General features: G+C 40.4%; 1 long non-coding RNA gene and 1 gene segment (V, D, J or C); one reads left to right on the forward strand and one right to left on the reverse strand.

Moving 5' to 3' along the window:
- The window catches only part of LOC127677183 (uncharacterized), a 110,315-nt gene extending 100,653 nt beyond the window's left edge, over nt 1-9,662 (reverse strand). For both annotated transcript variants that reach the window (XR_007976506.1, XR_007976505.1), the window contains exon 1: nt 9,613-9,662. This is a non-coding gene — a long non-coding RNA (uncharacterized LOC127677183). The remainder of the gene's footprint in view (nt 1-9,612) is intronic.
- LOC127677136 (Ig kappa chain V-III region MOPC 321-like) overlaps nt 1-17,195 on the forward strand; it is a 198,845-nt gene that overhangs the window by 129,037 nt on the left and 52,613 nt on the right. Inside the window, 1 exon segment of the V gene segment in view lies at nt 9,458-9,582. Coding sequence covers nt 9,458-9,582 — 125 coding nt within the window.

Raw genomic sequence — 17,195 nt, forward strand, 5'->3', positions numbered from 1 at the left:
GGCATAGATGAGAGTGAAGATTTACAACTTAAAGGGCCAGCAAATATCTTCAATAAAATTATGGAAGAAAACTTCCCTAACCTAAAGAGAGAGATGCCCATGAATATACAAGAAGCCTACAGAACTCCAAACAGACTGGACCAGAACAGAAATACTTCCCGTCACATAATAATCAAAACACCAAATGTTCTAAACAAAGAAAGAATACTAAAGGCAGTAAGAGAAAAAGGCCAAGTAACATATAAAGGAAGACCTATCAGAATCACAGCAGACTTTTCACCTGAGACTATGAAGGCTAGAAGGTCCTGGGCAGATCTCATGCAGACTCTAAGAGAACACAAATGCCAACCAAAACTACTATATCCAGCAAAACTCTCAATCACCATAGATGGAGAAACTAAGATATTTCATGACAAAACCAAGTTTACCCAATATCTATCCACAAACCTGGCCCTAAAAAGGATAATAGGAGGACAACACCAATACAAGGAGGGAAACTTCACCCTGGAAAAAGCAAGATAGTAACCTTTCATCAAACCCAAAAGAAGTTAAGTATTCAAATTTAAAAAATAACGTCAAAAATGATAGGAAGTAACAATCACTATTCCTTAATATCTCTTAACATCAATGGACTTAATGCCCCAATAAAAAGACACAGACTAACTGAATGGATACGTAAACAGGACCCTACATTTTGCTGCTTACAGGAAACACACCTCAGGGTCAAAGACAAACACTACCTTAGAGTAAAAGGCTGGAAGACAATTTTACAAGCAAATGGTCTCAGGAAACAAGCTGGAGTAGCCATTTTAATATCAGATAAAATTGACTTTCAACCCAAAGTCATCAAAAGAGACCCTGAGGGACACTTCTTGCTGGTCAAAGGAAAAATACAAAAAGAAGAACTATCAATCCTGAACATCTATGCCCCAAATGGGAGGGCACCCTCTTTCGTAAAAGAAACTTTATTAAAACTAAAAGCACACATTGCACCTAACACAATAATTGTGGGTGACTTCAACACTGCACTTTCCTCAATGGACCGATCAGGAAAACAGAAACTAAACAGGGACACAATGAAACTAATTGAAGCTTTGGACCAATTAGATTTAACAGATATATATAGAACATTCTATCCTAAAACAAAAGAATATACCTTTTTCTCAGCACCTCATGGTACCTTCTCCAAAATCGACCATATAATTGGTCACAAGACAGACCTCAACAAATATAAGAAGATAGAACTAATGCCATGCCTCCTATCTGATCACTATGGAGTAAAAGTGGTCTTCAATAGCAACAGAAACAACAGAAAACCCACATACACGTGAAAACTGAACAATACTCTACTCAATGATACCTTGGTCAAGGAAGAAATAAAGAAAGAAATTAAAGACTTTTTAGAACACAATGAAAATGAAAACACAACATACCCAAATCTATGGGACACAATGAAAGCAGTGCTAAGAGGAAAACTCATAGCCCTGAGTGCCTCCAAAAAGAAAATGGAGAGAGCATACATTACCAGCTTAATGACACACCTGAAAGCCCTAGAACAAAAAGAAGCTATTTCACCCAGGAGGAGTAGAAGGCAGGAAATCATCAAACTCAGGGCCGAAATCAATCAAGTAGAAACAAAGAGAACCATACAAAAAATCAACAAAACCAGGAGCTGGTTCTTTGAGAAAATCAACAAGATAGATAAACCCTTAGCCAGACTGACCAAAGGGCACAGAGAAAGTATCCAAATTAACAAACTTAGAAATGAAAAGGGAGACATAACAACGGAAACTGAGGAAATCCAAAAAATCATCAGATCCTACTACAAGAGCCTGTACTCAACACAACTGGAGAATCTGGAGGAAATGGACAATTTCCTTGACAGATACCAAATACCAAAATTAAATCAGGACCAACTAGACCATCTACACAGTCCCATAATGCCTAAAGAAATAGAAGGAGTCATAGAAAGTCTTCCAACCAAAAAAAGCACAGGACCAGATGGTTTCAGTGCAGAATTCTACTAGACCTTCAAAGAAGAGTTAACACCAATACTCTTCAAACTATTCCACAAAATAGAAACAGAAGGAACACTACCCAATTCCTTCTACGAAGCCACAATTACGCTGATACCAAAGCCACAAAAAGATCCAACAAAGAAAGAGAACTTCAGAACAATTTCCCTTATGAACATCGATGCAAAAATACTCAATAAAATTCTTGCCAACCAAATCCAAGAACACATCAAAACGATCATCCACCATGATCAAGTAGGCTTTATCCCGGGAATGCAGGGTTGGTTCAATATACGGAAATCCATCAATACAATCCACTACATAAACAAACTCAAAGAACAAAACCACATGGTCATTTCATTGGATGCTGAAAAAGCATTTGACAAAATTCAGCATCCCTTCATGCTTAAAGTCTTGGAGAGAACAGGAATTCAAGGCCCATACCTAAACATAGTAAAAGCAATATACAGCAAACCGGTAGCCAGCATCAAACTAAATGGAGAGAAACTTGAAGCAATCCCACTGAAATCAGGGACCAGACAAGGCTGCCCCCTTTCTCCTTATCTTTTCAATATTGTACTTGAGATACTAGCTCGGGCAATTCGACAACATAAGGAGGTCAAAGGGATACAAATTGGAAAGGAAGAAGTCAAACTATCATTATTTGCAGACGACATGATCGTCTACCTAAGTGACCCAAAGAACTCCACTAGAGAGCTCCTACAGCTGATAAACAACTTCAGCAAACTGGCAGGTTATAAAATCAACTCAAGCAAATCAGTGGCCTTCCTATACTCAAAGGATAAGCAGGCTGAGAAAGAAATTAGGGAAATGACCCCCTTCACAATAGCCTCAAACAGTATAAAGTATCTTGGGGTGACTCTTACCAAACATGTGAAAGATCTGTATGACAAGAACTTCAAGACTCTGAAGAAGGAAATGGAAGAAGACCTCAAAAAATGGGAAAACCTCCCATGCTCATGGATCGGCAGGATCAATATAGTTAAAATGGCCATTTTGCCAAAAGCAATACACAGATTCAATGCAATACCCATCAAAATCCCAACTCAATTCTTCACAGAGTTAGAAAGAGCAATTCTCAAATTCATCTGGAACAACAAAAAAACCAGGATAGCTAAAACTATTCTCAGCAACAAAAGAAAATCTGGGGGAATCAGTATCCCTGACCTCAAGCAATACTACAGAGCAATAGTGTTAAAAACTGCATGGTATTGGTACAGTGACAGACAGGAGGATCAATGGAACAGGATTGAAGATCCAGAAATGAACCCACACAAGTATGGCCACCTGATCACTGACAAAGGGCCTGAAAACATCCAATGGAAAAAAAGATAGCCTTTTCAACAAATGGTGCTGGTTCAACTGGAGGTCAGCATGCAGAAGAATGCAAATTGATCCATCCTTGTCTCCTTGTACTAAGCTCAACTCCAAATGGACCAAGGACCTCCACATAAAGCCAGACACTCTGAATCTAATAGAAAAGAACCTGGGGAAGACCCTTGAGGACATCGGTACAGGGAGAAAGTTTCTGAAGAGATCACCAATAGTGTATGCTCTAAGATCAAGAATTGGCAAATGGGACCTCATAAATTACAAAGTTTCTGTAAACCAAAGGACACCATCAAAAGGACAAATTGGCAACCAACAAATTGGGAAAAGATCTTCACCAACCCTACATCAGATAGAGGTCTAATATCCAATATATATAAAGAACTCAAGAAGTTAGACTCCAGAAAACCGAACAACCCTATTAAAAAATGGGGTACAGAGTTAAAAAAAAGAATTCTCACCTGAAGAACTTCGGATGGCGGAGAAGCATCTTAAAAAATGCTCAACTTCATTAGTCATTAGGGAAATGCAAATCAAAACAACCCTGAGATTTCATCTTACACCAGTCAGAATGGCTAAGATTAAAAATTCAGGAGACAGCAGGTGTTGGAGAGGGTGTGGAGAAAGAGGAACACTCCTCCACTGCTGGTGGGGTTGCAAATTGGTACAACCACTCTGGAAATCCGTCTGGCGGTTCCTCCGAAAACTGGGCACCTCACTTCCAGAAGATCCTGCTATACCACTCCTGGGCATATACCCAGAGGATTCCGCACCATGTAATAAGGATACATGCTCTACTATGTTCACAGCAGCCCTATTTATAATTGCCAGATGCTGGAAAGAACCCAGGTATCCCTCAACAGAAGAGTGGATGCAAAAAAATGTGGTATATCTACACAATGGGGTACTATTCAGCCATTAGAAACAATGAATTCATGAAATTCTTAGGCAAATGGATGGAGCTAGAGAACATCATACTAAGTGAGGTAACCCAGACTCAAAAGGTGAATCATGGTATGCACTCACTAATAAGTGGATATTAACCTAGAAAACTGGAATACCCAAAACATAATCTACACATCAAATGAGGTACAAGAAGAAAGGTGGAGTGGCCCCTTGTTCTGGATAGACTCGGTGAAGTAGTATTCGGCAAAACCAGAATGGGGAAGTGGGAAGGGGTGGGTGGGAGGACAGGGGAAGAGAAGTGGTCTTACGGGACTTTTGGGGAGTGGGGGGCTAGAAAAGGGGAAATCATTTCAAATGTAAATAAAAAATTATATCCAATAAAAAAAATTCAAGAGACAGCAGGTGTTGGGGAGGATGTGGAGAAAGAGGAACACTCCTCCACTGCTGGTGGGGTTGCAAATTGGTACAACCACTCTGGAAATCAGTCTGGCGGTTCCTCAGAAAACTGGGCACCTCACTTCCAGAAGATCCTGCTATACCACTCCTGGGCATATACCCAGAGGATTCCCCACCATGTAATAAGGATACATGCTCTACTATGTTCATAGCAGCCCTATTTATAATTGCCAGATGCTGGAAAGAACCCAGGTATCCCTCAACAGACAAGTGGATGCAAAAAATGTGGTATATCTACACAATAGAGTATTATTCAGCCATTAGAAACAATGAATTCATGAAATTCTTAGGCAAATGGATGGAGCTAGAGAACATCATACTAAGTAAGGTAACCCAGACTCAAAAGGTGAATCATGGTATGCACTCACTAATAAGTGGTTATTAACCTAGAAAACTGGAATACCCAAAACATAATCCACACATCAAATGAGGTACAAGAAGAAAGGAGGAGTAGCCCCTGGTTCTGGAAAGACTCAGTGAAACAGTATTCGGCAAAACCAGATCGGGGAAGTGGGAAGGGGTGGGTGGGAGGACAGGGGAAGAGAAGGGGGCTTATGGGACTTTCTGGGAGTGGGGGGGCTAGAAAGGGGAAATCATTTGAAATGTAAATAAATTATACCGAATAAAAAAAAGAAAAATAAATAAATAAATAAATAAATAAATAAATAAATAAATAAATAAATAGAAAAAAAAAGAAAACTGGAATACCCAAAACATAATCTACACATCAAATGAGGTACAAGAAGAAAGGAAGAGTGGCCCCTTGTTCTGGAAAGACTCAGTGAAGCAGTATTCAGCAAAACCAGAATGGGGAAGTGGGAAGGGGTGGGTGGGAGGTCAGGGGGAGAGAAGGGGGCTTACAGGCCTTTCGGGGAGTGGATGGCTAGAAAAGGGGAAATCATTTGAAATGTAAATAAAAAAATATATTAAATAATAAAAAAATAACACTATTTGCAGAAGGTATGATAGTATTCTTAAGTTACCCCCAAAATTCCATCAGAGAACTCCTAAACCTGATAAACAACTTCAGCAAAGTGGCTGGATATAAAATTAACTCAAACAAATCCTTCCTCTACTCAAAGGATAAACAGGCTGAGAAAGAAATTAGGGAAATGACACCCTTCCCAATAGTCACAAATAATATTACATACCTTTTTATGACTCTAACCAAGCAAGTGAAAGATCTGTATTTCAGGCCTCTGAAGAAAGAAATCGAAGATCTCAGAAGATGTTCATGGATATAGTAAAAATTGCCATCTTGCCTAAAGCAATATACAGATTCAATGCAATCCCCATCAAAATTCCAACTCAATTCTTCATAGAGTTAGACAGAGCAATTTGAGAACAGCCAGTGGAGCAGCGGGTGGAACACTAACCAGGTGAGTGTGTAGAAAGCACTAACCAGGAAAATTGTAGACAGCATTTGGCTTAATCATGCCTTGGCAGGCTCTGGAGAACGAAACCCTCAAAGATGTGCCCAAGTTATGTTCTGTGCCTTTGGAAATGAATCACAATAGAAGTCAGTAGAACTGCTTTGTGTGGTTACTCACAATAAGCTTGGATCTGACCCAACCACCCAGCAGCACTTCCTGAACCTGTGCATAAGGTTTTATCGTATTTGCCTTTTTTTATTGGATATATTCTTTATTGACATTTCAATAAATATTTATCCCCTTTCCCAGTTCCTCCCTGCCCCACTCCCAGATAGCACCTACCCTTTCCTCCCTCCCCCTACTTCTATGGTCACTGATCTCTTCATGGTACTAAAGAAAGAGAGAACATTAAAGTTGATACCTCCATTCTTGGGGGCCACTCTCCTTTAAAGCACGTTGTATCCCCAGTTGAATTTGTGAACAGTTCAGATATACTCAGCCCACCAAGGCCAGGACAGTTAGTTTTCTTATACTCATTCTTAATATTCTTTATAGAGGAGATCCTGAAGGTATTGTAACAGTCAGGTATTGTCAGTGCTTTTCAAAATTGAGCACTTATTCCTGGCTACTGTTAAAGGAATGATGGGCAGGAGGGGGTGGGGGAGGCTGGAGAGATGGCTTAGCAGGTAAGAGCACTGACTGTTCTTCCAAAGTTCAAATCCCAGTGCCCACATGGTGGCTCACAACCATCCATAAAGAGATCTGATGCCCTTTTCTGGTGTCTGAAGACAGCTACAGTATATTTACATATAAGAAAGGAATGATGGATTAATTTAATAAAGTTATGGGACTTGCAGGGAGTGGGGACGCAGAAAAGGGGAAATCATTTGAAATGTAAATAAAAAATATATCAATAAAAAAAGAATGTTTAAAAAAATAAAGTTAAAAAGTTTTTTAACTTTTTCCTAGAAAAACTTTTAAAAAATCAAAAATACCATAAGATACAGAATCAGAGATCAAGAGACTATATCCAGGAGTAAGTTAATAAGTTATTCAAGGCAAAATGAGTCACTTGGTTGATTCCTAAACTCTGAAATGTATATTACGTGAAACATAGCTATGGTAAGCACCCACAGGGCTATGGAAGCAGCTTAGCCTTACTGCACCCACCTAGCATGTGCAAGGCCCTCACCCTACTCTCCACCCCCCACTCCTGACCCTCACCACTACAATAAACAAATACAAAGAAGAGGGATTTTCTTCATTTTGTGTTCTTGTTTAATTGAAAAAGACCCTTTTGCCAAAACTGTTCATTAAAGGACAACTGTTGAACTTTGAAAAAAACTATAAGAGGGAATTATCCATCTTTCCTTCATCTTCCCTCTTTCCTTCTTTCTTTCTTTCTTTCTTTCTTTCTCATTCTTTCTTCTTTCCTCTTCCTCCCTTCCCTGGTTCTTCTCTTCCTCTTCTTCCTTCCTGCCTCCCTCTTCCCCCTTTCTTCCTACTCTCCACATTTCAATGCATCTTACTGTTCCTTCTTATCATAAGTCTTCTTATAACTTTATTTTCTTATTAAATTAAAATACTACTGTCACATCCCACCTTAAAATCTTACTAGGAAATCCATCCTGCTGACTAGTTAAACCTAGAAAGGGGCAGCAGACTGAGTATATGACCAAATACTTACTTCTCTACCTATATAACTATTTATCCATCTATCTGTCTATCTTACAATTTCTCTGGGAAAGAACCAACAGTTTTGTTGATTAGCATTTATCACCATGACTAAATATAAGATATTGGTCTTTTAATAATCTTGGATAATTTTAAAAACCACCAAAAGATGTATCTGGACACATTTCTGTTACAGGCTTCTTTTCTTCATTTTTGAACTACTGCATATCCTGCAGTATTATTTCTGTTCTATAAAAAGAACTTCCTCTTACTGGTTTTATTTGAAGACAATGGACTGGCAGGGTCTCTCTATGGACAAAGGGCTTGTCTCTGTAGTTGTGAGGACCTGGCTCACATCCTTGGTACCCAAAAAATGTAGATATAGCAGCATCAAGGATTTAGAGTGCAGCCATATTTAGAGTGATATTGTGGCAAGATGAGAAACAGAAACAAGAGAATTCCCACAAGAGCCTGGCCTAAAAAGCATTTCACGAGTAGGGGTGAACAACAGATCTTGTCTCAGATCTACACTCAAACTTGTTTTCTGATCTCCATCCACATACCATGGCAAGAGAGGATGACTTCAAACATAAACAAATGTACAGACATGCAAATATACATCATACACACGTATCTAAAACATGGATCTGAAACAATAAGGTAATATGCCAAAAATTAGGTTACTTTTTTTTCATTGAATAATTTCTCTATTTACTCTCAGATAATGCTTTCATTGGATATGTACAATTTTGAGGAATCAAGTTGTTCTTGAAATAATTTACATTCTCTACATAATGCATCCACAATTTTACACCCCCACCTAACACCACAAAAGGCTAGAGGGCACTTATTTAATAGAGTAGAGTGCAAAAAGAAACCTGGGTGTGAGTGGTACACACCTTCAATCTGAGCACTCTGGAGGCAGAGACAGAAGGATGTGGTCTACAGAGTGAGTTTCAGGACAACCAAGAATAAGCGAAAATCCTGACTCAAAAGATGTATTTATAAGTCTCCATTAATACACATGTGATGCTCTAGTAAATTTCCTGCTTGACACCAACTCCCTGTGGGTGAAACAGGGGCAGGTGCCCTGTGAACAGCAGCACACACTCTGGTGAGCTGATTTGCATATGGAGTCATTATCCAACAGCCCAGGCTCCTTTAAAGGCAGCTGCCAGGAGCCTAAGAAGCATCCTCTCTTCCAGCTCAGAGATGGAGACAGACACACTCCTGCTATGGATGCTGCTGCTCTGGGTTCCAGGTGAGGATGCAACGGAGTGTTGGGAGCGGCCTCTGTGGCCATCATGAGGCTCCATGCCTCTGGGTTCTTGACCATTATATTAATGCATTTGTAATTAGTTTTAACTTTCCTGATTCCCTGTGATTTCCTGGTTTCTTACAGTGATGGGCACAGTATTCTTGAAATTTTTAAATGAAAAGGTCCTCTGCTGGGAAGGTGTTCATACAAATAGAACAATAATCTGTATGTTTATCATTCCAGGCTACACTGGTGACATTGTGCTGACCCAGTCTCCAGCTTCTTTGGTTGTGTCTCTAGGGCATAGGGCAACCATCTCCTGCAAGGCCAGCCAGAGTGTAGATAATTATGGCATAGGTTTGATGCACTGGTACCAACAGAAACCAAGACAGCCACCCAAACTTCTCATCTATGAGGCATCCAACCTAGCATCTGGGGTCCCTGACAGGTTCAGTGGCAGTGGGTCTGGGACAGATTTCACCCTCACCATCAATCCTGTGGAGGCTGATGATGTTGCAACCTATTACTGTCAGCAAGATATGGAGGATCCGCCCACAGTGCTCCAGGGCTGAACAAAAACCTCCTGGGGTTGCAGCTCACTGAGGCTCAGTCTCTCAGTTCTTACTCTTTGTCATCTCAACACAGAGCTCTAGGCTTGTTTGGAAAAATATCTCAAATAATAAAACACATTTTATAAACAAAAAATGAATGTGTATCCCATCCTTCATGCTTTGTAATTTAATTATTTCCCAACAAAAATATGATTATCTTAGTTATTATTTATCATTTAAATTGTTATTAATACATTTATGTTTGGATAATTTTCTCTTCTCCCCTCACTCCCTGCCCACATCTCTGCCTATTCCCTCCACCCTCAGAATCCACCTTTGACTTTCTAGTCATTGAAAATTTACTGTCTCTTATTTATTATTCTGAAAATAGAAAAGGATGATAAATGCAAATTATGTCACTTAAAAAGATTGTTAACCAAAGACATTTACTGCAGTGTGTGTGTGTGTGTGTGTGTGTGTGTGTGTGCAAGGACAACCTGCAGAAGTTAGTTCTTTCTTTCCATCAAGTCTAGTCTGGGATTCAAACTCATGTCATCAGTTTTCTATGAACATGCTTCCTGGTACAGGATGAACAATCATGCCAGCCTGGGGTACTATTTCTTTACCTTTAACATTTATGTTCATTTGAAAATCTGAACATGGGGAAGGGGAACAAGTGTGAGTGCTCATAGCAGTCAGAAGGGGGCATCAGATCCCAGGGAGCTGGAGATACAGAAGGTTTTTTGGGGGGTTTTGTTTTTCTATATTCTTTGTTTACATTCCAAATGCTTTCTTCTTTCCCGGTTCCCCCCTTCCCATAAGTCCCATAAGCCCTCTTCTCTCCACCCATTCTCCAATCACCCCCTCCCATTTCTCTGTCCTGGTACTCCCCTACAATGCTGGATCAAGCCTTTCCAGGACCAGGGCTTTCTCCTTGCTTCTTCTTGGGAATCATTTGATATGCTAATTGTGTCTTGAGTATTCAGAGCTTCTGGGCTAATTAATAGCCGCTTATCAGTGGCTGCATTCCATGTGTATTCTTTGGTGATTGGGTTACCTCACTTAGGATGATATTTTCCAGTTCCAACCATTTGCCTAAGAATTTCATGAATTCTTGGTTTTCATTGCTGAGTAGTATTCCATTGTATAAATATACCACATTTTCTGTATCCATTCTTCTATTGAGGGGCATCTGGGTTCTTTCCAGTTTCTGGCTATTATAAATAAGACTGCTATGAACATAGTGAAGCATGTGTCCTTATTGCACGCTTAGGAGTCCTCTGGGTATATGCCCAGGAGTGGTATAGCAGGGTCCTCCAGAAGTGTCATGCCCAGTTTTCTGAGGAACTGCCAGACTGATTTCCAGAGTGGTTGTACCATCTTACAATCCCTCCAGCAGTGGAGGAGTGTTCCTCTTTCTCCACATCCTCACCAACACCTCCTATCTCCTGAGTTTTTAACCTTAGCCGTTCTAACTGGTATAAAGTGAAATCTCAGAGTTGTTTTGATTTGCATTTCCCTAATGACTAATGATGTTAAACATTTCTTAAGGTGCTTCTCAGCCATCTGAATTTCTTCAGGTGAAAAGTCTTTGTTTAGCTCTGTACCCAATTTTTTATAGGGTTATTTGGTTCTCTGGGGTCTAACTTCTTGAGTTCTTTGTATATATTGGATATTAGCCCTCTGTCAGATATAGGGTTGGTGAAGATCTTTTCCCAGTTTGTTGGTACATCTGATACAGGAGGTTTTAAGCTAGTTGATGTGAGTGATGGAAAGCAAATTGGCATACTCTGCAAGAACAAGAAGTGCTCTGAACTGCTAATCCATTTATTCACCTCTAATCGACTATTTGTTGAGGTACTCCTTTACATTTAGTAACCCCTTTTCCCCTAAAACAATGGAAGACTTAATGAGAGCATGGTTGTCCATCATTTAAGTTAAAAAGAGCATTGAGTACTTAAGCTTGTCAATTAATCTTTAAGATACAGGCTTACATTCCCACCCTAGTGTCCTTATTCTCCAATTGCTTTTATTTGCTTGCCCTCACAAACAGCCTGCTATAGTTACTTAGAAGCATAGTCTGTGCTGTAGTTATTTTCTCCTTTGTTTCCAATGTCTCTATCTCTGTGCCCATACCCAAATTAAGTTTTGGTATCAGATTTATTGATTTTTTTTCCTTTTGTCTTGGTCCAATATTCTTCATTTTAACAGCTTCTGTATTTGTGTTCAAGGTCTTGCTGCTTTTTTCTTTTCTTGCTTTCTTTCTTCATTTTTTCTGTATGATGTATAGAATATGTGAGTGAATATGACATGTATTACACATGGAGGACAAAGGACAAGAGTAGGTGTGGGTCCCTAAATTCCTTGTTTGAGACAGAGTGTCATCAGGAAACTTTCCAGACATGGGATTCAGGGGAAGAGAAGGCTTAATGGGGAAGAGAAGGCTTAACGAATACCTTCTCTTTGCAGACAGTCACTGAGCCCTCATCAACTTGGACTTCTCTAAAGCACTGAGACACTAGTACTCCTTGGATATGCATCCCTAAGGGAGAAGTGCTTTTTTTCCTGTACTATGGCTTGCTGTGCCTATAGGTTGGAAAACAGAGAAAATGGCCACTTAAGAGAAGTATTAATTATAATACTACCATCCAACTAGAACTATCCAGCCGTGAGACTGGAAAATGATCTGAGATTCCCTATATGTTTTGCTTTCCTGGGAGAGTGGAATCTCTGTAGACAGACACTGTTACATGGAATCTACCCTTCTAGACTCCTCCAATACTTCATCTGTGGTGATCAATGTCTCTCTGAAGGAAGGATAATTGGGATCCTTTGTTTGCTTTCTCTAAGTCATCCTGCCCACTATCTCCAGGTTCACTCTGAGACTCACCTCCTTTAATAACTCATCACCTGTACTACTTTACTTTCCTCTTAAGGAAAATGTCAAGTGAATTTTCAATCTCCAAAATAAAAATCCCCTTTCCTGGAAAAACTTAAATCAAATTAATCTTACTTTACATAATTTCAGTTAAACCTGACCAATATACTGAAGTTTTCCAAGATCTCACCCTGGCAATCAATATAAGCTACAAAATGATGGTAGTCCTATGTCAGACAAACATAAGTTCAGGAAAACAAGTAATTTCCAGGCTGCTAAATCTTATGCTGATGACCTTCTTGTATCCTGTGACCCTTACCAGTTCTTTTCTGAAGGGAAAAGAGACATCTTAATCAAAGAGGTCATTTCCTAAGAAAATCTTCAATGGGGTTGTAACACTTCTTTCATGGAAGAGCAAGATAAATATTATCAAGTTTATATAGTAGAAAGATTAAGGGCCTGATCCATTGAAGACACCATATCCTGATCCATCCTAGAGAAGATGCTTCACTCAGAGCAGTGGGTAAGAACCCCTGCCCCTACCTCCAGAGTCCCAGAGCTGCTGCTGTGAGCCCGGTTGATTCAGGACCTATAAGTCACCAAAACCCCTGCTCTCCCAAATATGACTCCTCTTCCACCCCTTCAGCTGCCTGGTCCTTTCTCCTAGGGCAGACTCTTGGCTGGTCTTCTCTGGTGAAAATACAAGATCTTGATCTATCCTAAAGAATCCACTGCACTGCTTCCGGATCAGCATGGGCCACAGCGCTCGGTCTCCAGGAGGTGCGGGAGACCTGGTGTGCACCCACAGGCAGTCTGGGAGCTCACAGCACAGCTTGATCCTGTGGCACGGAGCTTGGGTTTGAGTCCTGAGGCCTCTGGCAGGAGCCCTCAGAACTCTCCGCTTCCGGATCCAGATCACCCTGGGCGGTAACACCACATCTCCAGGTCCTGCAAGAGGCAAGAGGGGCTTCCGGGCGGCCAGTGGGGAGAAGTCAGTGTGCTCCAGTGAATCCAGCAGGCCCCAGCAGGAGCCTTCAGGTGCCTGCTTTGGGATCTGAACAGCCTGGGCAACAGCACCCTGTCTCCATGCAGTGCAGGAGGTAAGCTGTGCACCAGAGGCCACCTGGGAAGGGGCAGCTTGCACTGGTGAGTCCAGCATTGACAAGACCAACTAACACCAGTGAGAACTAGATGGCAAAAGGCAAACGCAGGAATGTCACTAACAGAAATCAAGGCAATATGGCAATATCTGAACCCAATTCTCCTCTACCAGCATGTCCTGGATACCCCATCACACCAGTAAAACAAGATTTGGATTTAAAATCACTGGTCATGGTGCTGGTACAGGAACACATGAAGGACATACTTAAAGAAATTCAAGAGAAAATGGATCAAAAGTTAGAAGCCCTTGCAAGGGAAACACAAAAATCACTGAAAGAAATCCAGGAGAATACAAAAGTCAATAAGGAGGAAACGCAAAAAACACTTAAAGAAATACAGGAGAACTTTGGTCAACAGGCTGAGGTCATGAAAGAGGAAACACAAAAATCTCTTAAAGAATTACAGGAAAGCACAAACAAGCAAGTGAAGGAACTAAGCAAAACCATCCAGGATCTAAAATCAGAAGTAGAAACAACTAAGAAAACTCAAAGGGAGACAACTTTGGAGATAGAAAGCCGTGGGAAGAAATCAGGGGACAGAGATGCAAATATCAACAACAGAATACAAGAGATAGAAGAAAGAATCTCAGATGCTGAAGATACCATAGAAACCATGGACTCAACAGTTAAAGAAAATGCAAAATGCAAAAAGCTTGTAACCCAAAATATCCAGGAAATCCAGGACACAATGAGAAGACCAAACCTAAGGATTATAGGCATAGATGAGAGTGAAGATTTACAACTTAAAGGGCCAGCAAATATCTTCAATAAAATTATGGAAGAAAACTTCCCTAACCTAAAGAGAGAGATGCCCATGAATATACAAGAAGCCTACAGAACTCCAAACAGACTGGACCAGAACAGAAATACTTCCTGTCACATAATAATCAAAACACCAAATGTACTAAACAAAGAAAGAATATTAAAGGCAGTAAGAGAAAAAGGCCAAGAAAATCACCCAGACCAACAATCACCAGGGATGTCCAGATGGCAAAAGGCAAACTCAAAACCACAAACAACAGAAGTCAATATAAATGACTTCTAACCCAGTTCTCCCACCACAGCAAGCCCTGAATACAACACACCTAAAAATCAGGAAGCTGACCTTAAATCCTATCTCATGACGATAATCGAGTCCTTTAAGGAGGGTATCAATAACTCACTGAAATAAATACAGGAAAACACAGGTAAACTGGTGAAGGAGTTAAATAAAGTGATCTAAGACCTAAAAGTGGAAGTAGAAACAATAAGGAAAACATAAATGGAGACATACGTGGAAATGGAAAATCTAGGAAAAAGGTCAGGAATTACAGATGGAAATAACACCAACAGAATAGAAGAGATAGATCTCAGGTGTAGAAGATACCATAGAAGAGATGGACACAACAGTCAAAAAATGCAAAATGCAAAAAGCTTATGACCTAAATCATACAAGAAATTCAGGACACAGTGAGAAACCCAAACCTAAATAGAAGAGCAAAGATTCCCAACCTAAAGGACCAGTAGATATTTTCAACAAAATTATAGAAGAAAACTTCCCTAAGCTAAAGAAAGAAATGCCCATGAACATACAAGAAGCCTACAAACTCCAAATAGACTGGACCAAAACAGAACTTCCTTCTGTCACATAACAATCAAAACACCAAATGCACCAAACAAAGAAAGAATATTAAAAGCAGTTGCTGCCAGCAGGTACAGTCAAACAGGTCCTGGAAGAGAAGCTGAAGGATTGATGGGGAGGCGGCAAAAAGAATGAGGGCCAGGACAATAGTTTAACGATCAAGGCCAAAACCTTAATGGAGATCAGACCATTTAATAGTTTGGGCAAGCCCCTCCTCCCAGCCTCTGGGGGTGAGTTACAGGGAAGTGGTCTGGCTGTTCACTGGGCATTGGCTCCACTGCTCAGGCATCTGGGCAGGTCACCTGCTTAATTAAGGAATTTGTAGATCTGGAGGAACAATGAACTTCACCTTCACTCTGAGCATTCCACCCCAGGTGAAGCAGGATCCTGACTAGCACGGGATTCCCTGCTCAACAAAGGTTAGAAGTTCACCTTGACCAATGTCAAGTTCACTCTGAGCACTCCACCCTAGAATAAAAATTCCTGCTGTAACCTACTTCCCTATTATGCCCTAATGTCAGATTCCTGCCCTTGTCTTTGGCCAATGTGAGTTCCTACCATGTGGTATAACACCCCAATATGGCTCTGTACAAAAAGCAGTAAGGGGAAAAGGTCAAGTAACATATAAAGGCAGACCTACCAGAATTACACCAGACTTCTCACCAGAAACTATGAAAGCTAGAAGATCCTGGGCAGATGTCATACAGACCCTAAGAGACCATAAATGCCAACCCAGGCTACTATATCCAGCAAAACTCTCTCTTTTTTATTTTATTTGATATATTTTTTATTTACATTTCAAACGATTTCCCCTTTTCTGGCTACCTACTCCCTGAAAGTCCCATAAGCCCTCTTCCCTCCCCTTGTTCCCCCATCCACCCCTTCCCACTTCCCTGTTCTGGTATTGCCCTATACTGCTGCACTGAGACTTTCCAGAAACAGGGACTACTCCTCCATTCATCTTAGACATCATTTGATATGTGGATTATGTCTTGGGTATTCCAAGTTTCTAGGCTAATATCCACTTATCAGTGAGTGCATACGATGATTGATCTTTTGAGACTGGGTTACCTCACTTAGTATGATGTTCTCCAGCTTCATCCATTTGTTTAAGAATTTCACGAATTCATGGTTTCTAATGGCTGAATAGTACTCCATTGTGTATATATACCACATTTTTTTGTATCCATTCCTCCTTTGAAGGACACCTGGGTTCTTTTCAGCTTCTAGCTATTATAAATAGAGCTGCTATAAACATAGTGGGGCATGTATCCTTAACGCATGCTGTGGAATCCTCTGGGTATATGCCCAGGAGTGGTATAGCAGGGTCCTCTGGAAGTGATGTGCCCAGTTTTCTGCAGAACCGCCAGACTGATTTCCAGAGTGGTTGTAACAATTTGCAACCCCACCAGCAATGGAGGAGTGTTCCTCTTTCTTCACATCCATGCCAACACCTCCAGGCTCCTGAGTTTTTAATCTTAGTCATTCTTACTGGTATAAGGTGAAATCTCAGGGTTGTTTTGATTTGCATTTCCCTAATGACTAATGATGTTGAACATTTTTTAAGATGCTTCTCAGCCATCAGAAGTTCTTCAGGTGAAAATTCTTTGTTTAGCTCTGTACCCTATTTTTAATAGGATTATTTGGTTTTCTGGGGTCTAACTTCTTAAGTTCTTTGTTTATATTGGATATTAGCCCTCTGTCAGATGAATGGTTGGTGAAGATCTTTTCCCAATTTGTTGGTTGCCGATTTGTCCTTTTGATGGTGTCCTTTGCCTTACAGAAACTTTGGAATTTTATGAGGTCCCATTTGTCAGTTCTTGATCTTAGAGTATAAGCTATTGGTGTTCTGTTCAGGAACATTCCCCCTGTACCAATGTCCTCAAGGGTCTTCCCAAGGTACTTTTCTATTAGCTTCAGTGTGTCTGGCTTTATGTGGAGTTCCTTGACCCA

Source organism: Apodemus sylvaticus, chromosome 2, assembly GCF_947179515.1.
Source record: "Apodemus sylvaticus chromosome 2, mApoSyl1.1, whole genome shotgun sequence".
NCBI classification, from domain to species: Eukaryota; Metazoa; Chordata; class Mammalia; order Rodentia; family Muridae; genus Apodemus; species Apodemus sylvaticus.